General features: G+C 46.1%; 1 protein-coding gene across 1 annotated transcript in view; it reads right to left on the bottom strand.

Moving 5' to 3' along the window:
- The window catches only part of Clmp (CXADR like membrane protein), a 91,730-nt gene that overhangs the window by 9,679 nt on the left and 54,949 nt on the right, over positions 1–27,102 (bottom strand). The window contains exons 3-6 of the mRNA XM_026779089.1: positions 19,176–19,333; positions 5,525–5,726; positions 4,511–4,678; positions 2,707–2,829 (exon numbers count right to left, since the gene is read on the bottom strand). Of these exons, the coding sequence (XP_026634890.1) occupies positions 2,707–2,829; positions 4,511–4,678; positions 5,525–5,726; positions 19,176–19,333 (651 nt within the window). The remainder of the gene's footprint in view (positions 1–2,706; positions 2,830–4,510; positions 4,679–5,524; positions 5,727–19,175; positions 19,334–27,102) is intronic.

Raw genomic sequence — 27,102 nt, 5'->3', positions numbered from 1 at the left:
GGCTGGTCTCGAACTCACAGAGATCCTCCTGCCTCTGCCTCCCGAGTGCTGGGATTAAAGGTGTGCGCCACCACCACCCGGGTAAGAGCCTTTATTCTTATTCAAATTCAAACTCAGTACTCTGTGTGTTCAACACTTTACCATGGATCACAGAGTCCTGGATTCAGTTGGGGTGGGTTTTTTTTTTTTTTTAAATAAAAGCAGAAGTTGGGGTGAGGGATTTCTAAGGTTCAGGACCCCAGATTGGCTGACATTTGTCTAGGGGTGCCTTGGTGTAGGGGGATAGGTGTGCTGGGCTAAGGGACATTAGGTGATCCTATCTACAATAGTTGGAATGTTAGGAATTTCCTTTGGAAGGTCCCTTGCTGAGTGGTCTCAGTTTCTGGTCTTTCTCAGAACCGGGTACTGCCTTTAGGGTAAACTAGTGAGACCAGGCCTACTTTCCTGTTGGTGTCTATAGAGCCTGTCTTGGCAGGTGTGTACCAAGCTGCCCTGGGCCCTACAAGAGTCAAAAATTTTAAGTCACTAAATTTGGGGCAATTTGTTACACAGAAATGAATACAAGTATTTAGGTTGTTTTACTTTGTAACTTGGCTTATGATGCCTTTGTCATCATGTGTGTGCGTGTGTGTGTGTGTGTGCGTGTGTGTGGTGTGTGCATGTGTCCCCACCACAGTGTGTGTGTGTGATGCGGATGTGTGTGGTGTGTGTATGTGTGTGTGCATGCACATGTGTGTGTGTGTGCGCGCATGTGTGGTGTGTGCATCTGTTCCCGTCACAGTGTGTGTGTGGTGTATGTGTGTGGTATGTGTGCATGTGTGTGTGGTGTGTGTACATGTGTGTGGTGTGCGTGTGTGTCCCCACCATAGTGGTTGGTAATCCCCCAGATGAAAGTGCTCCTGCTGCACTATGGAAGTTATTTTGGCAGGCTGCCATTTTTGTGGACTATAAGCTTTAGAGCTGGTTAAGACCACTGATTGGACCTGGAGAGATGGCTCGGCAGTTAAGAACACTGGTTGTTCTTCCAGAGGTCCTGAGCTCAATTCCCAGCAACCACAGGGTGTTTCACAATCATCTATAGCAGATTTGATGCCCTATTCTGGTATAAAGGTGTACATGTGGATAGAGCCTCCTATGTATAAAATAAGTAAATAAATCTTTTTTTGGGGGGGGGGGTTCAAGACAGGGTTTCTCTGTAGCTCTTGGAGCCTATCCTGGAACTAGCTCTTGAAGGCCATCCTGGCCTTGAACTCACAGAGATCTGCCTGCCTCTCCCTCCTGAGTGCTGGGATTAAAAGCATGCACCACCATTGCCCAGCGTAAATAAATCTTTTTTAAAAAAAGACTGTTGGTGGGCTGGAGAGATGGCTCAGTGGTTAAGAGCATTGCCTGCTCTTCCAAAGGTCCTGAGTTCAATTCCCAGCAACCACATGGTGGCTCAAAACCATCTGGAATGAGGTCTGGTGCCCTCTTCTGTCCTGCAGACATACACACAGACAGAATATTGTATAGATAATGAATAAATAAATAAATAAATATTAAAAAAAAAGACTGTTGGTTGATTTTCTCTCTTGTCATATTTATTTCTTTATTTTTGTTTTTATAGAGGGTCTCACTATATATCCCTGGCTGACCTGGAACTCACTCTGTAGAGCAGGCTGGCCTCAGATTCAGAGATCCACCTGCCTCTGTCTCCTGAGTGCTGGCACACCTGACTCTTTTCTTTAAAAAAAAATGTTATCATCAAGTGGCCCAAGGTGGCATCAAATTCACTATCCTCCTGTCATAGGTGGTGCTAGGGTTACAGGATGCATCAAAACACTTGACCCTGCTGTTTCGTTTTGATGTTGGTGTTTTGAGACAGGGTCTTATATAGTTCTGACTGACTCTAAACTTCTTTTTTTTAATATTTTATTTATTTATTATGTATACAATATTCTGTTTGTGTGTATGCCTGCAGGCCAGAAGTGGGCACCAGACCTCATTACAGATGGTTGTGAGCCATCATGTGGTTGCTGGGAATTGAACTCAGGACCTTTGGAAGAGCAGGCAGTGCTCTTAACCTCTGAGCCATCTCTCCAGCCCGACTCTAAACTTTTTGTGGGTAGTGGAGGATGACCTTGAACTCCAGATTATTCTGCTTTACCTTCTAAACTCGGGGATTGTATGTGTGTTTCTCTAACCTTACCCAAGTCTGTGCATGTGTGCGTGCTTGTGTGTGTGTACAGGAGCATGGTGCTGACTAGCACATGCTAGCCCAATGAGCCAAATTCCCAGCTCCATAGCTCAGAGAGCTGGCTAATTCATATTGGTAGCCATACAACCAGTCAAAATCATGTTCTTCTGGAAATAAAGACTTTGACCTTACTTTTATCATAAGTAAAACATTTTAGACTAAACCGTGATGCAAGAATAAGAATTTTCAGCCTTTAATCCCAGCACTTGGGAGGCAGAGGCAGGTGGATCTCTGTGAGTTCGAGACCAGCCTGGTCTACAAGAGCTAGTTCCAGAACAGGCTCCAAAAAAAAAACCACAGAGAAACCCTGTCTCGAAAAAAGAAAAAAAAAGAAAAAAAAAAACCAAAGAATTTTCAATGAGACAAACAAACAAAATCCCCTTTGGAAAGTTGGGGAGTTAGCTCCGTGGTAGAAGGCTGGCTCTCATGCCCGAGGTGCTGGGTTTTATCTCCAACCCTGAGATACTCACACTGTACAGTCACTCGTACCACACAGCTCTCCTTTCCAGCTTCATTGCCTGCTGTGCACTGGTAGAGCCCAGAGGAGGCCATGGTGAGATTCTGCAGCAGCACTCGGCCGGGGTTGTTGTAATCTATATAAGCAGAAAGCAGAATGATAAGTCTCCTCCACAACAGGGTCTATATTGTTTACTGTCGTGCATCACTGATAATGCCAAATGAAATGGAAAGACAGAAAAGATCTTGTTTTAAAACATAGGAAATGGGTAAATATTATTTTAATATTTAATAAAATTGTTAATTTAATATCAAGAGTTACAAAAGATTGGGATCAAAGGGCTTGGTGGCTATTTGAGAGGATTGAGCAGGGGAATCACCCATTTATGGCCTAACAGGCTGCAGAGGGAGTTCAAGGCTATTCTAGCAATTTCCTGAGATTCTATCAGAGGCAGGCAGGGAGCATGTACAAGGTCCTAGGTCCAATCTCTGGTGCAGAGCCAAAAGGAAAAAAAAAAAAAGATGGCGAACAGTCAGTGAATCCTCAACGGTTTAGATACAGTAGTTTATGTGGTCCATTTCCCCAACTTTCACTTTTATGACATTTGAAGAAAGAAGTAGGGTTTTGCTGATTCAGTTTACAGGTAAGAAAACGAAATTCAAGAGATTTAACAGTATCCAGTCATGTTGGTAAGTCCCTGTAACCTAGCATCTGCCAGACAGAGACAACATAGTCCAGAATACAAGACCACCCTTGGCTATGAGGTATGTTCTATGTCAACCTGGGCTTTATGACAACCTGTCTCAAAAAACAAACAATAGCAGCAAGAAAGGTTCACACTGGACCTGGTGGTAGCCTATGCTTGTAATGGTAACACCTATGAGGTAGAGGCTGAAGGATCAGTTATTCAAGGCCAGCTCGGCCTACAGAAGGTCCTACATTGATCTGATTGAGAGTAGACCTCTGCTGGTTGGTTTCTGATCATCACTTTGACACACCTGGGAAGAAGAAACCCCCAACTGATTACATTGGCTTCTAGGTGTGTCTGTGAAAGACTGTCTCAATCGATGGTGATGGTTGATGTCGGAGGAGGAAGGCTCAGGTAACTGCAGGTGGCACCATCCCTAAGTGGGAGGGCCCAGACTGTGTAAGAAAGCTAGTTACGCATATTCAGAGAAAGAGAGAGAGAGAGAGAGAGAGAGAGAGAGAGAGAGAGAGAGAGAGAGAGTAAGCAGTGTTCCTAAACCCTAACCTGACTCTAACCTGGGAATGGTTCCTTGCTTGCAGGTTGTTTGTTTGTTTGTTTAATTTTCGAGACAAGGGTTTGGAGCCTGTTCTGGAACTAATTCTTGTAGACCAGGCTGGCCTCGAACTCACAGAGATCCACCTGACTCTGCTTCCTGAGTGCTGGGATTAAAGGTGTGCACCACCACTGCCTGGTCGCCTGCAGGTTCTTGTCTTGACTTCCTGCCTGTCATCTCAAAGACGGACAGTGACCTGGAAGCGTAAGACAACACAAACCTTTCCCTCTCCTCCCTGCTTTTGGTCATAGTGTTTTATCACAAGAGCAGAAAAGCAATCTAGGGCAGGATGCTATATGAGACCCTGCCTCAAACAAACAAACAAACAAACAAACAAAAAACCAAAACCCCCAAATCAACCCAAACCAGAGCAAAGCAAGCCATTGACAGCCACACAGAAAGGAGATTCCTCAGCCCGGTCAAGGGCATCCCGTGTGCTGCTGGCCCGGCAGATTTGGAAGTCATGGCCACTGTATTATATTTTTGGCCCTGAGGACGGACAGGAAGATGACTTACCAATTCTAGATCTGGGCGGCAGGTGTTCATCCTCTCCCTCCTTCTCCCGGATCCGCTGCCAATAATACACAATGGGCTTCGTGCCCGAGGCCGACTCACACTGCAGCGTCAGGTCGCTACCTTCTGTCAGCTCTCCTTCCAGCTCACACTTGGGCTTGGATGGTTTCACTGGTGAAAAAAAAATTGTTTTAAAAATGTGATCGTTCAGAGGGTCTCCTAATGCCAGAGTCAGTGGAAGAACTACACCCCGAGAGGCTGTTTATTTAGCCATCCATTTTGCCAACTTTTGTTTGGTTTCCCTTCCTAAAGCCCAGTCGCCCTCTCCCTTGGTCCCTCTCCTGGGCATTTCTTAGCTGCTACCAGCAGCGGCGGAACCTGCAGTGCCTCAGAAAGCCCCATGCCATGTTTCAAAAAAAAAAAAAAAAAAAAACAAAAAAAACAAAACGCTGTTATTTACCTGGAATTTTAGGAAAGTTAAATATAATCCTAACTGATATTGGAACAAGGATAGAAGATCAGTAGTTTTGGAAGTAATTATTTAAATAGTCAAAGGAAATTATTCAAATATTAGAGGGTGCTTAAACTTTATAATGAGCTACCCGGGGAAAATCATAATTATGGGTCATCAAGGCGGCTCAGTGGGTAAAAGCACTTGCTGTGCGAGCCTGGAGTCCTGAGTTCAGTCCCCAGAACCAACAACGGAAAGAGGGAAGTGAATCCTGAAAGTTGGCCTCTGACCTTCGCATGAAAGCTATAACACACATGTGCGCACACACACATGTACACACACATGTACACACACACGTACACACACACGTACACACATACATGTACACACATGTACACACACAGAGTTATAATTATGTTTTCTTTGTGGGAACTGGACCCTGCTGAGGTCTAAGTGTGCTCTGTAAGAATTAAAGAGGTGATTTTATTACCATCTGCAGCTGGCTATGCCCTCCCACCCCCGATACCTCATAATTTGCAGGCATTTATCTTGGGGTCCTCCCTTACCTAGGACTTTTAGGATGACGTGGCTCCAAACATAGCGTCCTGAGTTCTTCACCTTGCAGGTGTATCGGCCTTCATCACTCGGCTTGAGAGGCTCGATCTGCAGGGAGGCATCTCCTGCCAGGAAGTTGGAAGCAAAGGCCACTCGGCCCTTCTGTTCCTCAGTCAAGTTATTGTAGACATGGCGACTGGAGTAAGTGATAACCTGGAGAGACAGACAGAGGCCTAGTCAAGGGGCTGGACTCTTCACCTTCTCCTGCTGTCAAGACGAGGAAGGGGTCAGGTGCGCCAGTGCATAGCTAGTAATCCAGCACCCGGGAGCCTGAGGAAACAGGATCACAGGTTCTGGAACAGGCCAGTCTGGGCTACAAAACAAAATCCTGTGCAGAGAGAGAGGGAGGGAGGGAGTGAAGGAGAGAGAGAAGGAGAGGAAGAGGAGGAGAGGAAGAAAGGGGCGATTCCCATTGACACAAAGCGGGCAAGTTTGGGCTGATTCTAAAGATCCAAGAGATTATTAGAAACTAACTATAATATAATTGCTTAGTCTTTGCTGTTCCTTCCAAAAATAATATTTCATATTTACCTGTGTACTATTAATTAATTATTTCAGGCAGAGTTTCCCTGTGGTAGACCTGGCTAGCCTGGAACTCACTATGTAGACCAGTGTAGTTTCAGACTCATAGAGATCCATCTGCCTCTGTCTCAAGAGTGCTGGGGCCAAAGGTGTGCACCACTACACCTGGCCTGTGCAGCTTTTATTTATAAAGTCCTAACTGCTTCCTTAAGTACTCGGAACTGCTCCATTTTGAGTTGCTTGAATGTGTGTCAGCTACACACACCCTGAGCATAGTGTTTCTGCAGGGGCTCTCAGTAGGTGACACCAGTCATTGCCTCTGAAAAGAACTGAGGAGAAAGGACAAGGGTGAGGCCAAAGTGCACCCTTCCCAGCTATAACCTTTTCTGTTGTCTGCATTTTCCTGCCACGTGAATGTGATCTCTTCAAAAAGTGCACTCATCAAAAAAAAAAAAAGTGCACTCATCATAAACCTCAAAAAAAAATACATAACTTCATATGAAAAAAAAAACAGGATAGTCAAATCCTGTACAATAAAGGAAACTTCTAGAGGCATCACCATCCCTGCACTCAACGACTCAGGCCATCTTTATTTATACTCAAACAGTTTTTCATACCAGGGTTATGCGAACAGCTTTATTTCTGGCTTCTATTTTTGACTTTATGAAATACATCACAAGTTAAGGATACATTGTGACCATTATGAAAGCCCCCATTGTTCCCCTTTATACTTCCCCAATACACTTTCCCGACCCCTGCATAACCTTATTCTACACACAGAGTTCAGCATTTTCGCAGGCTTAACTAAATATCGAGCCAGACGCATCCTGCTCTCATAGCACTTACGCCAGCTGGCAGCTACTTGCGGTTACAAAGTCAAGAAATAATAGATATGGGCACAATGCTTGGAGGAAAACAATATCCAAACCCAGATAATACTTTCAGGTCTGCAAGATATGTTTTTATTACGGCTTTTTCAAGAGGGTCCCATGTCTCAGTCTCTCTGTAAAAGCAGACATTGACTAAGGATTCTTTTTCCCATCTCACTATGCCATACTTCTCCTACCAATATAAGCTCCCGTGTATGGTAAAGAGGGATCTATCCATCCCACATTTTACATTGCACTATTCCCATCAGAATATACTAGGTCCTATCATTGCTTCTCTATGCTTGGTACCCAGGGAACTTACTCCAACAGTTGGCACTGTGCACATTCCTGAGCCTTTCCCCCACTTCTGGTTCTGCATGCCTTATCTCCTCTCCAGATGTGTGAGACATGGTTAATGTCCCAAGTGTTGCCTTCTCGTATGTACATAACTATCTCTATTGAGTCAGAAAAGTTCCCAGGATTGGGCGTTGTAGTTGGTAACTCCAGATAAGAGATTTAAGAAACATTTAGTACCCTGTTGAATCTAAGGGGAAAATATCTGAGAAAGGGCAGACTTTCCAGGGGAAATTACAGCTCTTGCATGTGTGACTGACAAAGAAAAACTAAAAAACCGCCCAAAGAATCAACACTATAAGGAGAGGGAAAATAGGCTGCAAGCTGCAGGAGTTTTGAAAATTCCTACGCTGCCCTGTGGACTGCTGGTCCCTGTTAAGTGAGACTCAGTTTCCACAGGTGCCCTACCCCAAGGAAACCCGTTAGACAGGTGGTCATACGCTGACCGGAGACTAGGTTGCATGGCTCCCCCCCCCCCCCCACTGGGTTTATTACCCTCCTGGTTGAGCTATCTCACCAGTCAGTCCCAGTAACCTGTTTTGTTCTCACAGAACTTGAGAACGCAAGACCAGGAAGATGGTTCAGTGGGCAAAGTGGTTTCAGCTCAAGTACGAGGACCTGCGCTCCACAACAGCCCTCCTGGAATAGCAGGGCATGATGCTGACGACCCCCAATGCTTCCAAAGGATGTGGGTTCAATTCCTGGCACTCACATGGCAGCTCTTAACTATTTGTAACTCTAGTTCCAGGGGATCCGGTACCCTCAGACAGATACACATGCAGACAAAGCACCAATGTGTATAAAACAAATAAAAATGCATAATTTAAAAATTTAAAAGTTACTTAAAGAAATCATATTTCTCCCACAAAATACGCGAACTGGACATCTTTGTTTTCCCAGTTAGGGAAAACACATCTTAGATTTCCCTAAGATAACAATCCTCTACTAGTGCAGTCTGCCTGCCTGCCAGCCAATGTAAGACTTTAAGACAATCCTGAAGCCATTTTTGACAATTCTGAATCCTCTCAGCCTCTGTGCCATAGTGCTTCCCCTCCTCCCCTGGGAACCAAGGACCTAACAGCTACACTCGCACGTACTCAGTTCCTGAAGAATTATCCATATACGTATGTTTTGGTTCGGTCCCCTGGGAAACTGGGTCAAAATGACCTCTTACCTCATCTGATCTGGCAACAGCTCTCCAGTCAATTATTGGTAATAGCCCTTTCGAATAAGCGAATCAGAATAGTCAAAGAACACCCCCCCCCCTGCTTCTGTGGCCCCTTTAAAAGTAGACTGTACCAGCTATTCGAGGTCTCTCGGCTTCCCGAATGCTGAGGGACCCTGTCATGACAGAATTAATAAAATCCTCATGCTTTTACATCGGCTGTGGTGTATGAGATGGTCTCTGAGGGCGACTCCTTCTCGGTGTTTGGACGCTAGAGTCCAACACGGGCAGGTCTTTGCTCTTTCCCCAGATCGTCCTTGCCGCTTCTGTGCCAGGCTGAAGGAGTCTGCCAAAACCTCAGTACTCTAACTGCAGCTCTGCCATCCTGTTGGGTTTCGACACTAGCAAACACGGAATGACCGCTTCCCACCAGACATGGAAAAGGCACTCAGATGCGCAAAACCCTTGTTTTTATTTTGATTGCAATTGAGTGAGATTAATGAGGAGAGAAACATAAACACAGAATACATTTCCTTGGGTTTACTCAGAACATAGCAGGAAGGATGTGGCAGAAAAGTCAGTGGTATTTGAATCTGAAAGATAAGCAGGCTAAATAAGGGACGAGAGGCAGAACAGGAGAGCGGTCCAGACCCACAGAACTGATGGCCCTCGGGTAAGCACAGAAGCATATGGGGATCTCCCGGGCGCATATCTGGACACAGCTGTTCCTAGTTGTGTCACCCAAGTTCCTTCACCCAGCCCCAGCCCCAGCCCCACATGCTGCCACTCTGCCACTCATCAGAGGCTTTCCTGGAAAGAGTTAAAGCTACCAGTGAGACATCCATACGGCTCAGAGGTTAAGAGCACTGATTGCTCTTCCAGAGGTCCTGAGTTCAATTCCCAGCAAGCACATGGTGACTCAGCCATCTATAGTGAGATCTGGTGCCCTCTTCTGACTTGCTGGCATACATGCAGGCAGAATACTGTATACATAATAAATAAATAAATCTTAAAAAGAAAATAACTGCAGAGAAAAAAAAAAACTACAGAGTGTGGTTTGGGCAGTATATGAGGCCACTGGCAGTGGGGCCAGGATCTAATTCTAATGCAGGAACTGACTTTGTGGAGCCCACCTTGCTAAGCCTAGGTGTGGGATGGGGGTGGGGTGGGAGGGAGGGGGAGGGTCCGGTCTCAATGAGGAGATGGAGATGGACTTAGTTGACTTCCCAGGGGCGGCCTAACCCTCTCTGAGGAGTGGATGCGGGGCGGGAGGTGGGGAAGGGGTGAGCTGGGATTGGCATGTAATAAACAAACAAACAAATACATGAAATGGATGAATAAAATGCAGAGAGAGAGAGGGAGGGGGGGAGAGAAGACGACATCTTTCTCAGAGCTTCCATGTCAGACATTGCCTAGCACAGAGAAACCAGAGAGGCAGGCAAAGCTCCTACTCTGAAGAGCTAGCTCACGATCTTGGGGAAGAGAGAGAAAAGGAGAGACTACAGAACACTCTATCTTATTATATTTGTGTTTATCCAGTCCTCTTACCTTCACATACCAGTACTGTGGGGCAGGTGTGGGCAGAGACCTGTAATCCCGGTATTTGAGAGACTGAGGCAAGGTCTAGCAATCCTCCTGCCCCAGCATCCAAATAATTGGGACTATATATAGGTGCACACCACTATATGTGGAGTGAGCTCAGGTCTGGCTTCTTTCCGGCTATGGTGTGTTTCTGACCTTTCTCATTGACGCTACAAAATACTGTCAAGTCAGTCTTATGAATATGAAGCGCACATTTGCTTCTTTGGCTCAAACCTCTAATGGCTCCTTACGCCTTGGAAAGATGACCAGGCTCAGCCTAGGGGTTTCAAAATCACCACCACACTACTCTCCTAATGTCCTTCCCAAAGGGTCCATTTCACACAGCTGAGGACCAGCAGCTTGTTTGGCTTCCCTGTCATCAATATGGGTTCTGCTTCTTGTGTGATCCACCCTGGCCTTTCCTGACTGCGTTGCTCCACTTAGGTAATTTTTCTTTCTCTCTGTCTCCATATAAAGAAGCCTGTTCATTCTTCTCGTGAAACCTTTCCTATTGTGACAGACTGGGAAGGATTCCTACACTCTGCTCTCATCCGTGGTATTTCTTTGTACCATTTTTTAAAATTCCTTTTTGGGACTGACGATTGAACCGGGGGGCCTTGTGCATGCTGAGCACAAGCTGCCACCGAGCTACACCTCAGTCTTAACCATTTTCCTTTGAGGAACAACTGTGAAAGACTTCGGAAATGGGCAGACAGGTCACTGGATGTACTTTCTATAATGTTGGGCACATCCGGGGAACCCGGTACGGCTGTCTGATTTTATGTCCAGCTGCGAGCTTCAGCTGGGGACTTACCAGCTCTGCATTCAATAGTCTTACTCTGAGTCAGGTGCAGTGATTCATACCCACAACCCCAACACTTGGGAGCTAAGGTACATGCGTTTGAGGATAGCCTGGGCTACAGCATTACCTGGTCTTAAGACAAATCCACACAGCCTCTGCTTGGTACGACGCTGGGAATTAGACAACACAAAAGAAATGAGAGTGGGGAAATTAAAGGCTAACTTCCAAAAAAGAGGTAAGACTGTGACCTATGACAGAAAAAATGGTACCGTGTCAGGGATTTTTATTTTACTCATGAATGACTGAAAACCAGTAAGGAGAGAAACAGACGTGGTAACAAACGCCTAGAATCTCAGACCTCAGGATGCCAAGGCAGAACAATCCCTAGTTTGTAGCTAGACTGGGCTACAAAGCAAGTTGATTGAAAACTGATTGGTTTCTCTGTGAACAACAGTGGCTTTCGTTGCTGTAGCTAAGAAATGTTACCGCAGGAGCCAGGCGGTGGTGGTGCACGCCTTTAATCCCAGCACTTGGGAGGCAAAGGCAGGCGGATCTCTGTGAGTTCGAGGCCAGTTTGCTCTACAAGAGCTAGTTCCAGGGAGCTGGAGAGATGGCTCAGTGGTTAAGAGCATTCATTGCCTGCTCTTCCAAAGGTCCTGAGTTCAATTCCCAGTAATCACATGGTGGCTCACAACCATCTGGAAAGAGGTCTGGCGCCCTCTTATGGCCTTCAGGCATACACGCAGAAAGAATATCGTATACATAAAAATTAATTAAAAAAAAAAAAAGAGCTAGTTCCAGGACAGCTAGGACTGTAACACAGAGAAACAGAAACCCCGTCTTGAAAAACAATAAAACAAAACAAAGAAAGAAAGAAAAGAATTTTTTTTTTTTTCGAGGCAGGGTTTCTCTGTAGCTTTGGAGCCTGTCCTGTAGTAGACCAGGCTGGCCTAGAACTCAGAGATCCACCTGTCTCTGCCTCCTGAGTGCTGGGATTAAAGGCATGCGCCACCACCACCCGACATAAAGAAAAGAAATGTTACCGTCGCCCTCCAACTCATGACTCTTCCTGCCTCAGACTCAAAAGCCCTGGGTGCTGCCAACACCTGGCTCCGATGTTGCTTGATTCTGGTGTCCTTGGCAATGATCATGACCCTTCTCCTTCAGAAGTGCCTCTCTTCTTATTTTTGCTCAAGAAACATTCACGTAGGCTGCCTTTTGTGTATAGCCTTTCCTGTCCCTGGTTAGTACAGTACCCCTGTAACATTTTTTTTTTTAAAGACAAGGTTTCACTATGCATTCCTGTTTATCTTGGATCAGATTCACCTGCTTCAGCCTCCTGGGTGCTGGGATGAAAAGTGAGCACTACCATCCTTGGCTAATTGGATTTATTGTGTGTGCGTATGTGCCTGTGTATAGGTGTGCTCGCACATGCACACATGATTTGTAGGCACACAAACGGGCATGTATAGAGGTCAGAGAACAATCCGTAGGAGCAGATTCTCTCTTTCCACCAAGTCGGTCCCTGGGATCAGACTCAGGTTAGCAGGCTTGGCAGCCATTGCCTTTCCTCACTGAGTCATCCGGCCAGCCTGATTATCTTAATTGTAGAAAAAGGAAGTGTAGTACATCGTCGTCTGACAGAGCAATGAAAGTCGATCCAACCCTTCTGCAAATAAACAAAAGAAGTAAATGAATGAATTACAACTATCGCGAGGCTGTGTTTAGGGAGGTCCCGGAGGACCTGGGTCAACTTGTTACAACTTGTGTGGATGAATCGGCCACACAGTCTGGCAGCTCCTCGGCTGCCCTGTGGCCTGTGAAGCAATTGCAAAATTGCTTGTCTGTTTCATTTGTATTTGTGTATTTGTGTATTTGTGTATTTGTGAACGCCAAGGCTCGTGAGTGGAGGCCAGAAGGCTGCTTGTGGGAATGAGTTCTCTCCGTTCACCGCGTGACTGAACTCAGGTCGCCAACCTTTTCCTTCACCCTCTCAGGCATTTTGGCTCCTGGTTTCTGTTGTTTTCCATCAGGGATTTTCTTGCTCAAAGACAAAGGGGAGAGGAAACGTTGATGTGCAAGAGGTTACCATGGGAACTTGGCAAATTCTGTTTTAATTTCTTTTTTTTCTTCCTTTTTTTTTTTTTAAATCTGCATTGGTGTTTTTGTCATGGGTGTCAGGTCCCCTATAACTGGAGTTACAGACAGTTGTGAGCTGCCATGTGGGTGCTGGGAATCGAACCCGGGTCATCTGTAAGTACAGTTGGTGCTTTTAACCCCCGAGCCATCTCTCCATCCCCCATTTTGATTTCTTTAATCTGAGGAGAACATAGAGAAAAATTCTGCTGTATGCTGCCGACTGACTTTTGGGAGGGGGATCGTCAATCTCCCTTTTGAAGTTTATCCAACCTTAGGACAAAGGAAAAAAAGTGCTTGAATTCTTTGGCAATACTACCAAGACTGAGATCCACGAGTTCCGGGGACTGCCTACTCACCCCCAGATGTTCCCTGCCTGTTCTGAGCATCCCAGACAAAAGAGAGAAAAACATTTCTCAAGTTGAAATGCAAAGCTAAACTTGTGATTTGCGTCACTGCTTAGCCCACTTAGCACACACCACGTCTATTTCAGCCGTTCCGGCTCTTCCCCGCCTCCCTCAGCCCCGCTCTCTTCTTAACGCCCTGGAAGCTAAAAGTCCTGGCAGCTGTGCCCACTATTTCTTTCTTAGCTCTATCTTGAGATTCCTAAGTACTGTGGTTTAAATGATCGTAAACTGGGTGCGGCCGTGAAAGCCTGCAGTCTCTGACTTCAGGAGCATGAGGGGGTAGGAATGGTAATTTAAAGCCAGTCTAGGACAGACAAGTGAGATTAAAAAAAGTTTTTAAATTTTTATTTGCGTGTATGTGCTTGTGTCTGTGCATGTGTGTGTGTGTTTGTGAACTTGCTAAAGCACGACTCAAGGGGAAGAGGAGAAGCATGAGGAGGAGGTGGGGGAAGGGAAGCCTTCATTGGATAGTACGAAATTGTGCTTGCTTGTACTTGAGGTTCTCTTAAATTAGTGTACCTGTGTCAGCGTGGTTGCCTTAAAAATGAAACATGTCCCTACAACTCTTTTTATTTATTTATTTATTAAAGATTTCCGTCTCTTCCCCGCCACCGCCTCCCATTTCCCTCCCCCTCCCCCAATCAAGTCCCCCTCCCTCCTCAGCCCAAAGAGCAATCAGGGTTCCCTGCCCTGTGGGAAGTCCAAGGACCCCCCACCTCCATCCAGGTCTAGTAAGTTGAGCATCCAAACTGCCTAGGCTCTTACAAAGCCAGTACGTGCAGTAGGATCAGAAACCCATTGCCATTGTTCTTGAGTTCTCAGTAGTCCTCATTGTCCGCTGTGTTCAGAGAGTCCGGTTTTATCCCAACTCTTAAAATCTTTCTAAAACTCCATGACATTATTATAGGAACAGTTTTAAAGTCCCTAGTGCAGCTGGGAGATTCTCCACGCAGCCCCACCAGGCTCACATCTTTAACTCTGCCACTTTCGCCGCCCTTTGGGAGTTCCCAGCCTGGGAGCCTGTGCTGCTACGCTTTCTTCAGGAATGTTTGGAGACCTCGACCAGAGCTGTTTGTTGTGATCTGTGCCCGTATTTCTAGCACTAGGGGGGCTGCGGAAAGGGGGTTTCAAATCTAAGGCCAGCTTGAGCGATTGAGACGCTATCTTAAAAACATTGGGTGGTGTGGTATTGAATACTTGTGATCCCAGCATTTTTTTTTTTTAAGTTAGGTTATCTAGTGTTTCACCTGCACGTATGCCTGCAGGCCAGAAGAGGGCATCAGATGTGCCCTGGAAATTGCTGGGAATTGAACTCAGGACCTCTGGAAAAGCAGCCAGTGCTCTGAGCCATCTCTCCAGCCTTGAGCTCAGCATCTTAGAAGCAAGTAGAACAGGATAATTGCCATGAGTATGAGAACACCTGGGCTGTAGAGCAAGACTCTGGCTCAAAAAAGCAAACACAAGTTTTACATCTCCTTCCTTCCTTCCTTCCTTCCTTCCTTCCTTCCTTCCTTCCTTTCTCTTTCTCTTTCCTTTCCCTTTCTTTCTTTCTTTCTTTCTTTCTTTCTTTCTTTCTTTCTTTCTTCTTCTTTTTTTTATTTTAACAGGAAGCTGTTCTTCCTCCTCCATCAAGTCTTGAGGGATGGCGGAGGTTCTGACTTTATGTAGCAATCCTCTTAGTTTCGCTTAACTCTGGAGTTTCACTTTCTGGAGTTTCATTACCTGCAGACAATCACTGTCCAAAAGCATTGACTGAAAGTTCCAGAAATAGCTAGGTGGTGGTGGCGCACGCTTATAATCCTAGCACTTGGGAGGTAGAGGCAGGCGGATCTGTGAGTTGGAGGACAGCCGGGGCTACATAGAGAAACCCTGTCTCGAAAAACAAAAACCAACAAACAAATTACAGAAATGAACAATATGTACGTTTTAAATCGTGCGCAGGATTCTGAGGACTGTGGGGAAGTTTTCGCAGTCCTGCCCCAGCCGGCCTGAGCTGTAACTGTCCCTTTACCCAGCCTCTCCATGCTGTCTAGGTAATCCTCTCCTCAGTCACCTCGCAGCAGGCTGTTCTTAGGTAGCTGTCCCGCTATTGTAGTACTTAAAAATTTGAATACGTGGAAGAGAAGACTAAAAACCTCCCTTTGGTGAAAAGGTGAAAAGTCTTGCCTCCATAAAGCAAAACAAACAAAACACCATGCTGAAATGGCTATAGTTTCTGGGAAGACTTTGCTTGTTCATTGAGACAGGGTGTCTGTAGCCAAGACTGTAGTGCTCCTACTGTTTATACAGCTACCGATTACCTTGAACTTGTGAGGTACTTCCCATTCCCACCTCACGAGTGCGAGAATTACATGTGTGCGCTCCCACCTCCAGTTTACTGGTGCTGTGGGTTGAACCTGGGACTTTGTGCATTCTGGGTAAGGGCTTCATCAAGTGCATTACCTCCCCAGCTTTTTCCCCCTGTTTTCCTTTCAAAGTATTGAACGTCTTTTCCCAGAAGCCCCTAGGAGGCAGTGATATGATGACCTCTTCACAGCTACATCCTGGCACCTAGAATGGCATAGAGCGCATGCTAAATAAATCTGTGGGTCTTAATGACAGAACAAATGACTATTAGATCGTTGGCTGAAGGTAAGTTAGGAAACTAGGACTGCAGAAAACCAGGTGAGTGGTGGTTTTAAACCTACTCTGACTGCCTCTCCTGGACGGTTGTTTGACCAAATAAGTCAGCAGCTGGGTTTTTTTCCCCTTTACTGCAAATGAAAACATTCGGGCAACGGTCAGACGTGTGGTTGTTAAAGAGGTGTTCTGTGTGAGTGGCGATAAACCACAAGCACCCACAAGAGAGAAACTAGTCAGCAATATCCTCTTAAGGATGGCGGCAGCATCTTCTCCACTGGGATCATAATGACAGCTGTAGGGATGACTGCCGCCAGGTCGTGAGCTGGGGAGAGAGAGCAGCTCAGCTCGGACTCAATGGATAAGTGAGGCCTTGAATCCCTAAGGAACATCAGAGGTAAGCGTTTCTGTCTCTGTTGACTCGAGAGGATTTTTGGTGAAGGTTGGCCAGTTGATTCAGTATCGCAGATGGGCAGATACCGAGCGCGAGGTTCATCAAACTGACTTGGCAGGAGCCTCACACAAGACAGATTGTAGGACAGAAAAGGCAGCCCCAGATCCTTAGGACTTGGGAGTCGGACTCAAGTCTGGTCAGAGGAGAGTCTTTCTTAGGGCTGTTATTCTTTGGCTTTTATTCCAGGAACTCCCATTTGCTCCGTTCAGAGCTGAGAAGAGCGTGTGCATGACCCACCAAGACATTCTCAGAGTAAACACAGTCAGGTTACGGTGACCTTGCTCTGCAGAGAACGGGTCGTCTTTGGAGGGCACGCTGTGAGGGTAGGACGACAAGCAGGATCACACAACAAGGTGATGCAGGCAGCTGTGTAAGCAGGATAGACTCCAGTGTGATCCTGAGAGATATTTTAGTGAAAACCTTAGCTTCTCCCAGCACAAACCCTCCTGTAAAATCAGTAATAGGGACATTCGGAGGAAAGGACTAACTTTCTTTTTCTTTTTTTTAAATCAGAGAAAAAAGCAAAGCTACATTAAAAAGAAGGCAAGTTTAAAAGACTCCCCAAGTCATAGATTTAAAAAAAAAAAGTCACGGAACTGGAGAGAGATGGCTCAGTGGTTGAGAGCACTGGCTGCTCTCCCAAAGGACCCGGGTTCAATTCCCAGCAACCATATGGCAGCTCACAACTGTCTGTAGCTCCAGTTCCCGTCGAACTGACACCTTCGCATAGACACACAAGACACATTTTTTAAAAAATCATAAAAATCTTATTTCACATAAGATGCAAGGCATTCTAGTAATCATAAATAGGATTATGTTAGACCATTTTGCCCAACCCTAGACAAAAGGGATAGGAATATATTTAAGGTAAGATAGGTCCCACTTTGATATTCAATAGCTAGGAATATTAAATGCATACTGAGTTTGTGACATTTCCTATTGGTTTATGAAAATGTAACCTTATCCAAAGTTGACTAGAATTTCTTTTTCTTTTTTCTTTTGTTTTTCTTTTCTTTCTTTCTTTTTTTTTTTTTTTTGGTTTTTCGAGACCAAAAAACCGTACAGAGGGATTCTCTGTAGTTTGGAGCCTGTCCTGGAACTAGCTCTTGTAGACCTGGCTGGTCTCGAACTCACAGAGATCCGCCTGCCTCTGCCTCCCGAATGCTGGGATTACAGGCGTGTGCCACCACCGCCCAGCTTTCTTTTGTTTTTCAAGACAGGAATTCTTTTTCTTTTTTTAAAAAGATATTTATTTATTATATATGCAATGTTCTCCCTGCATGCCTGTCTACATTCCAGAAGAGGCATCAGATCTCATTCTAGATGGTTGTGAGCCACCATGTATTTGCTGGGAATTGAACTCATGACCTCTGGAAGAGCAGCCAGTGCTCTTAACCACTGAGCCACCTCTCCAGCCCCATTGAATAGCATTTCTGCTTATGGAGAAATTTGCCCGATGGGATGTAGGACATACTTCCTCATTTGCATAGTAAGTTCTAAAGACAGAGAGAGGTTCAGCAGAGTGGAGTTGACCTCAGATGCACAGCAAGGGCAGACCTTATGAAGGGACATGCCACACACTTCAGACATGCCAATAAATCTTACCATGGTTTCTCGGTCACTAGGGTAGACCATGACAAAAGCATAGATGCCCCGTAAACGTGTCTGCAAGAGCTGGTAATAATAGAACAGAACACATTCTAGATTTTAACATTCAGCAACGCACCGCCAACTACTGTGTCTGACTGGTGTTTCTAAGGAATTAGGTTTCTTATCCATTCATTATTCCCAGCCTTCCTCAGTCAGAGTCTGAGGAAAGGATGAGTCTTTGAATAGAAACGACTGTGAGCTGCTGTGTGGATGAGAACAGTGAATGTGGAGCACCTGAAGAAGGGAGACCCTGGCTGCAGGCCGCCGAGGCAGAAAGGATGGTCACTGTAGCTGGCTCAGTCATAGTCGGGCTGCGCAGGGCATCCTCAGGAGGCCGAGCACTGCTGCGCTTGTCCACACTGCCGGAAGCATGGGACACCAAAGCCCATCATGGCTCTACCTACATTGAGTGTGGAAGTCCCAAGCCTGTTTCTTCATGTTTTGACTCAGAGCCAGCAGTTGTCTCGTGGACTAGTCACATCTGTGAACAGCACTGAACTGTCATTCATGTCCGGTATGTGTCCCTCTGTGTTACGTGTTCTTTGTCATAGTCTATGATCTTTAGAACCTGGAAGTCATGACTACGTAAAGCCAGAACCTGGGCAGGTGATGATGGTTTCAGAGAAGCAGGAGGAAGAGCGTTCTGGGCTTGGAGTTCTACCCACTAGGTTGAGGAACAGGCTGCTTCGTCTTAGACCCCTTCTTAGTCAAAGATGCTAAGAGCGCAGACTCCCTTCCCCAGTGCCAGGTTGGCTGTGAGCTAGTTCTGCCCATTCCACAGACTCTCACACTCTCACAACCCAAATACCCTTCTATTTTCCTGTCTTTTTGCAGACACGGTTTTCCTATGTAGCCCAGGCTAGCTTCAAGCTGGAGTTGTTCTTGCCTGCGTCTCCTGAGTGCTTTGATTATAGGTGTGTGCCACCCTGGTCCTTTTCTGTAGCCTTGCATGTGAAATCGTCCAGGCTATCGTTAGATGGGAAAGGTTTGAAAGCAAATGTGAGGGCGGGGAGGAGAGCAGCTCTAGCGAGGAGGGTACTTACCACTTTTTGGTTCCCTTCATTATCCGTGAGCAGCCATTCAATGTCCAGGGTGTCTTTCTCTGGAAGCCCCAGCTGATGGTGACAGGGCAAGGTAACCTTTTCCTCTGCCACTCTCTTGATCTCAGTGTGAGTTCCCAACGTTCCAACATAATAGGATACTGGAAAGAGGAAAAACCTCTAATGAGCAACGCAGACGCTGAATGATAGCATGTTCGGGTCAGAGATCACCATGATAAGCCATGCGAGCTCCCGTGGGCAAGAAAGGGGCAAGCCAAGGCGTTGGAGAGCCTAGGCTGGAAGTATTAAAAGTCTTTTGCTGCCCTTGGCTCCTCCTAAGAGCAGAACCAAAGCGGCTTTAGAGTCCCTGGACTTTACCCTATTGGTGCTTATCATCTTTCCTTGTTATGGTGTTAGTTAGTTGTGGTTTATTGGCTTTTATTTTTTTTAATATTTATTTATTATATATACAATATTCTATCTGTATGTATGTCTGCAGGCCAGAAGAGGGCACCAGACCTCATTACAGATGGTTGTGAGCCCCCATGTGGTTGCCGGGAATTGAACTCAGGACCTTTGGAAGAGCAGGCAATGCTCTTAACCACTGAGCCATCTCTCCAGCCCCCAAAAAATCAACATCAAATTCCATCCACTATTTTCTGTACAATGCAGAATTTTTTTTTCTTTTTCGAGACAGGGTTTCTCTGTGGTTTTGGAGCCTGCCCTGGAACTAGCTCTTGTAGACGAGGCTGGTCTCGAACTCACAGAGATCCACCTGCCTCTGCCTCCCAAGTGCTGGGATTAAAGGCGTGTGCCACCATCGCCCGGCGGTTTATTGGTTTTTATTTCATGTGCATTCATATTTGCCTGAATGTATGTCTGTGTGAAGGTGTTGGATCCCCTGAAACTGGAGTTACAGACATTGTGATCTACCATGTGGTTGCTAGGAATTGAACCTGGTCTTGCAGAAGAAGAGCACCCAGTTCTCTTAACTGCTGTGCCATCTCTTTAGCCTCTGGAGTTCTTCTTCTTCTTCTTCTTCTTCTTCTTCTTCTTCTTCTTCTTCTTCTTCTTCTTCTTCTTCTTCTTCTTCTTCCTCTCTCTCTATCTCTGTCTCTCTCTCTCTCTTTCTTTCTTTCTTTCTTTCTTTCTTTCTTTCTTTCTTTCTTTCTTTCTTTCTTTCATGAAAGGGTTTCATACTGTAGCTCAGGCTGACTGTGAGTGTACTATCCAGCCCAGGTTAAGCTCAAACTCATGGCAACCCTCCTGCCTCACTAACTACCATGGTAAGTTCCCCTTCCTAGTTTTGCTGTTGTTTGCTTTTTAAAATCAGTTATAAGATCATTGCTGGGCCTGGTGGTATAGGTTTATAATCCGAGAAAATTTGGGTGGGTAAAGCAAAAGGATTAAAGGTTCAAGTTCAATTTAGGTTACAGAGGGAGTTAAAGGCCAACCTGGGCAATTTAGTGAGGCCCTGCCTCTGAATAAACAGTGAAGATTGAGTCAGGCGTGGTGGCTCATGCTTTTAGTCCCAAAACTTGGGAAGCAGAGGCTGGCAGACCTCTGTAGGTTCAAGGCCAGCCTGGTCTACAGAGTAAGTTCCTGGACAGCTAAGGCTACACAGTGAGACCCTGTCTTGAAAATACCAAATATAAAAAAAGCGAAGAGAGGCTTGTGGATATTTGTGGATATAGCTCAGTGGTAGGTGTTTGCTTATCACACGAGGGGTCCCAGGTTCAGTCTCCAGTACCTTGGCAGACAACATAAAACAAAAATGAATGATATAAGTCTATGTCTTGATCTGTCTTTTCCTAGCAGAGGCTTCTGGAAGGATGGTACTCACAGGAGCCCTGTGTTGACCAACAGGCAACTTTTGTTTCTGAAGTTACAATCATTTAAGTGGGAGAGAACCTTCCAGCTTCTTATTTTTCATCAAGAACCTTCTTATTGGGCTGGAGAGATGCCTCAGTGGTTAAGAGCATTGCCTGCTCTTCCAAAGGTCCTGAGTTCAATTCCCAGCAACCACATGGTGGCTCACAACCATCTGTAAAGAGGTCTGGCGCCCTCTTCTGGCCTTCAGGCATACACACAGAATATTGTATACATAATAAATAAATAAATATTAAAAAAAGAACCTTCTTATTTTTCACATGAACTGCTCTAACCCCAGAGTGATTTTTGTTCTCCAGAGGCATGCATTTAGGTGGACAAAAAGATGACAAACGCCATTGTAATAAAAAGGGAACTTATTCCTAATAGAAGGATTATACAAAAGTAGAGAAGAGAAATGATGGGCAACTGATTATAGTAAGGGCTTTGTAAATATGAGAAACCCTGTATGTAAGTCATCTGACCGAGAGGAAACCCACATACTACACTTGTATCTGAACACACTGATGTCTTGCCCAGCTTCTGCGGCACAATCAGTTTAGAAATACCACTTTCAGTTTCCTTTTACTGCGTATGTGAGAAAGGCTTTCTGTAAACTGACATGTTTTTGCTTTTGGTTTTGCACTGTGGGTTTGAACACATGGCAGATAGTCAGTCAGGCCTGTTTTACTGAGGGGCAGACTAAGGCATAGGGAAGAAGAATCCGGCTATGAGGTCCTGATAATCAACTCACTTGAGCAGAAGTTCTCTGGTGCCTAATCCACAGTCCCCCAGTTTCCATACGGCAGCCCCCAGGAAAACTGAGAAACTGGCCTGTCTGCATTGAACCGAGATGAGCTCGGAGGAGGAATCATTAGTTTTTGTCTCTTCTGAAACCGGCACAGTGGTCACACAAAGCTAGAGAACAGACCCCGTAGGCCTTTGCTATACGCGGAGTAAATCAATGCAAAGGATTGGCTGTGAGACTTGCCGAAAGCGGCCACTAGAGGGAAACCGAGGCTCAGATTTGGCAGATGTCCCCAGAGGACCGGAACGCGGTGTGGGTGGTGTGCTCTGACAGAAGTCTAGCTTCTATTTATAACACACCCAGAATTAAACAGAGCAGCACCAGGAGGGTGTCTCTGTGAATACAAATGACTTGAGCCAGGCAGGGAGCATCAATCGGAGCCTGCGAATCTGCTCTGATCCTTGAACCTCAGCCCCTCCGACTCCAAGATGCCACCAGGATCTCTGCGGAGTTCTGTGACCCTTTTGTCTTCTCAAGATAATAATTATTACCATATGTTGATTCTACAGCCTGGGCTGGCAGGGGCCTTGGTAGTATTTGTGGGAGTTGCTTGCCATGTGCCTGCCATCTGCTGGGTGGGAGGGAAAGGGCAGTCCAGCCACCCTATGGCTAGTCTAGTCTAGGAGTCCCTGGGCAACACGATTTTTTTGGGCGGGGGATCCTTACAGATGGCAAAGCTTAAGAAGAAACTACAGCCTAGCTAAGCTAGTGAGAAACAGGGGTGCGGGGAAGGGGAGACTTTCCGACATTTTGCCGTAGCATTGTCTGTGGGAAGAGGTGTTGGAAGGGGACTTTGGAAAGAAAAACTTTCTATGTTTAAGCAAAATGCTTTCCCGGAGCCGTGGGCTTTCCCCAGTGGGGTTTTTTACAGGCAGTCCCCACACTTAACCGGTGCTAGGGGAATTAACCTTTCTGCCCTAGAGTTATCAGCAGGCCCCTAGTCCTGGGACAGGCAGAGGAGCTGCCCCGGAAACAGCTCCCTCCGCTCCTCTTTAGTGAGGAAGGGGCTACCTCTTAGAGGAGCCTAAATTTTGCTTTTTAAAACCTTGAGCTTCATTAGATTCTCTTGATTATTCCAGACCGCCTTCAAAAAGACCAGACAAGAGAAAACTTTCACAAAAACCATATTCTCTCTCTCTTTCTCTCTCTTATAGTTTATTGAGTACACCACATAAGACATAATGGACTGACCAGTGACTCCAACCTCTTTTTCTCAACAGGGCTTTCCACTTGTCCTGTGCCCGGTGCGTACAGGCTCCCCACATGTCCCCAGGTTCTGGGTGATGAGCTACAGAAATATTACTGAATGTATAGTCACAGTAGGCTCCAGGAAAACCACAGAGCTTGGTGTAGGGGTTTGGATCTGAGTTATTTATCAGCCTGTGTAGGTCAGAGTTTACAAAATTAGAGCGCCACAATAGGTTACTTATCCCATGACAGGGATCGAAGTCTGTTCGTGCACACTGTGTAGCGTACAGTGGAGTGCCCTCTAGTGGTGACAGTAATGTAGACGCCCTTTCTTCAATTGAATGATACTTCTTTTCTCAATGATTCTGGGATATTTACCATTCACTAAACCTGAGCAGGAGGAGCTTTCCCATATTTTTTCTTTACCCAGGATGCGTGAGTAAGCCTCAGGAGAATAAAACCATCACGAATAGTTAGAAAAGGAAAAGGAAGGGCTGTTCCAGCACTTGCAAGCCTGAGACAAAAGAAACACTGGGTACTGTGACTTTAAAGTTAGTCTGGGCTGCAGTGGCCTATCCTGTCTAAAAACAAGACAGTAAAAATAAAAGGGACTTCGGGAACCTTCTCATCAACCTCTCATTGCACAGACCAAGACTTAAGACTCAGTGACTCAAGCCAAGCTTGTAGGTTTCTGTACGGTGAGGGTTGTGTCTGTGGACTCGCGCGAGTGAGACATCCAGACTTTTCTGGAACACTATATGCACTTCCTAAGGCACCATGATGCCTCGGCAGGAGTGAGCTTTGGGATCACACCTGGATTCAGACAGTCCCTGGCCTCCCTCAGCCTTCTCTGCCCTGTGAAAGGAAGATGAACACCAACATCAAAGGGTGTTGGGAGGATCGTACATGGCTGGTGTCAAGGATCTCACAGAGCACACACTCAGCAAAGGTTGTTATTATTAGTGACTGTCACACTGCACTGTGAAAGACAGGGAAGCAAGCAGAATAGTGAGGGCTTTGGGAGGAGATAGGTCTGGGGAGAAGGGTATGGGCATGCCTTAGCTGCAGATGGAGGATGCCAGGGGTAGGGGGTTCCTGGCCTCTCCTGCCAGCTAGTGAGGTTCCTCTGCTACCAAGAGAAGCATATGGTTCCTCCCCAGCCTAGCACCCAGGCCAGCACAGGACCTATTTATCTTCAGAAGAGAGGAGGAAAAGGGAGGTTGGAGGGATGGCTCAGCAGTTAAGAGCACTGACTTTTTGAACCTAGAGGACCCGGATTCAATTCCCAGCACCCACACGGCAACTAACAACTGTCTGTAACTCCAAGGTCTGACATACTCACACAGACATACATGAAGGCAAACACTAGTACACATAAAATAAAAGTAAAATTAGAGAGAGAGAGAGAGAGAGAGAGAGAGAGAGAGAGAGAGAGAGAAGGCTGCATCAGCTATGAATTGCTAACCACCAGATACATTTCAACGACTTCTCGAATGCGAGCATATTTGGCATTTAGACAAGGCCTAAAGCTAAAGGAATGAGGCTTGAAGTTTGCCAGTGGAATTTCAAACATCTGGAAACTGGGATGATGTCTGGTTAGGATAGTCCCCACACCCCAGAGGGTTTTTGTTGCAGGACTCTCTAAGATAGTGGGGTGAGCACAAGGACCAAGCCACAGGCTGTGGTCAGGAGACCAGACACAGGGACTCCTCCTCTTCATACCTTAGTCCGAGGGCTGGTTTTAAACAAACAATGGGAAGGAGGGAGGAAGGGGGGGAGGTGGGGATAAGGGAAAAAATGGCGAGGGGGATAGAAAGAGGAGGAAAGGGGAGCAGAGAGAGGGGAACAGAAGAGGGGAAGGGAGAGCCCAGCGTTGATTTAAGTGTAACGGGGTAAGCTTTTATTCTGTTTTGTTCCTGCAGTGCTGAGTACCTACTGGGCACATGTTTTACTACAAACCACATCCCCAGCCCTAAGTTTTCTAGATTCAAGATGACGTCTCCAGCCAGGTGTGGTGGTGCACGCCTTTCATCCCAGTGCTTGGAGGTAGACACAGGTGGATCACTGAGTTTGAAGGCAGCCTGGTCTACACAGTGAATTCCAGGCCATCCAAGGCTATATCCTTGAGACCATGTCTCAAAAGAGGGGAAAAAAGAAAGAAAAGATGAGGACCGACTGTCCTCTGTGACAGACTGTCTCAAACTGTGGCTTCATGTCCACCCACGCTCAAACCTTCCACTCTTCACTTCCCAAGTGCAGATGGTGCTGGGGATACAAAGGTGTGGGTCTCTTGTCCCCTAAAGTCCTTGGGAGGCAGATGGTTAGTGACTCCTTCAATTAATGGAACAGCTAACTCAGCTCATTCAACTGCCTTCTCCCAAGTGAGGCCCAGGACCACACAGTAAGCTAATGCTATCAGTTCTGTTTAGAGAAGAGAAATCCGAGGCCACATAGCGGAAGCCAATCAGTTTATAGGAAGCACTGTGGAGACAGCTCACTTCTGACCACCCCTGTCCCTAAGATCACTGCCTTTACCTTGCAAAATCAGTGGGAAACAGATAATTTCTATTAAATATATACACACCAAGCTAGGCAGACAAGTTAATCCAATTGGGTACTCTGGGGGTACATAACTGTCTTTCAGCTGGGATTCTGAGCCAAACACAAGGGGAAATTTAATTAGAGACAAGTTGAAAGTTACACCCAGACACAAGTACAGGGGTGCAACCTGGAATCAAACAAGAATTGGATTGGCTACTAGTTGATATGACTGCGGATTAAGTCCAGACTGCACTTATGTAACACGTGCTATGATGTCACAGATGAGGGGCAATCCCATTGCACCTTCTATGAGCCATGTTAGCACATGAGGCAGGGTGAGGTGCTAAAAGCTGGAAGAGACTGATACAAAAACAAAAACAAAAGATTGCCCTCCGAGGAATGTGACTAGGACATGATAAAGTTGGAGAAACGTGTATAAAGAATACTTGGCACAGGTATAGGTGAGTGTCAGCGCGACAGAATACTATAGGACAGTGAGGCAGCGACCTTCCAACACTTAATAATAGCTTGCAAAAGAGCCAGGCGTGGAGGCCCAGACCTGGAATTCCAGCCACTGGGGAAGCTGAAGCAGGAGGCTCTCAAGTTCAAGATCTGCTTCGACTATAGAGCGAGCCAAGGCCTGCAAATTCCAGGGCCATTTAGTGAGATTCTATGTCACAGTAAAGAGTGGAAAGAGGGCGGAGACTAGAGCTCAGGGGTAGGTCCCTTGCCTAGCATGCATAAGGCACTAGGTCTAATCCCCAAAACAAGAGGGAAAGAGTCTACCAAACAAGTAACAGGGTTTCCTGTGTAGGGAGGCAGGGGCAGCATCTGACGTGGCAGGAGGGCTCCTCATGTTTTTTTGTGTCATTCAGTGTGTGACTTGCTGATCTGTCTGTAGCTCAACCTCCCTCCTGGCTCCAGATCAGCGAGAGACCAGTGACTGAGGTTAATAGACTACAACCTCAAGCACGTGTACACACCTTAGGTGCCGCCCGACTCGGCCAGAGTTACAGGAGACGCTTTTGAGGTCTTAGCCTCTAAACTTATCATGGCACCACAGTAAATGAATGTCCACGATCTGTTTTCATTGGAAGTTCAATTGCACTTTATCAGATGCCAGATTTTTTTTATGAACCAATACCTACGGGTATCATTTTTACCATATTCAACCTGATTTTCTATGTCTGTGTGTTCATGGGTTTGAGTGTGTGTGTGGGTCAGAAATCAACTCCCCCCCCCCCCCCTGTTTCTCAATGGTCTGGAACTCACCAAGCAGGCTAGACTGACTGGTTAAAAAGCCCTCCGGCACTGGGATTTCAGTGTGAGCCACTACACCCGTGTTTTCTGCACGGATGCAAGAGATTGAGCTCAGGTCCTCATGATTGGGTGGCAGGCACTTTATCCACTGAGCCGTCTCTTCAGCCCCAACATGATCTTTTATTATTATTTTTTTATTTTTTTATTTATTTATTTTTGGTTTTTCGAGACAGGGTTTCTCTGCGGCTTTGGAGCCTGTCCTGG

This window comes from Microtus ochrogaster, chromosome 5 (genome assembly GCF_000317375.1).
Source record: "Microtus ochrogaster isolate Prairie Vole_2 chromosome 5, MicOch1.0, whole genome shotgun sequence".
Taxonomy (NCBI): Eukaryota; Metazoa; Chordata; class Mammalia; order Rodentia; family Cricetidae; genus Microtus; species Microtus ochrogaster.
Note: the sequence above shows the minus strand (reverse complement) of the source record. Positions and strands in the feature narration are given on the sequence as shown.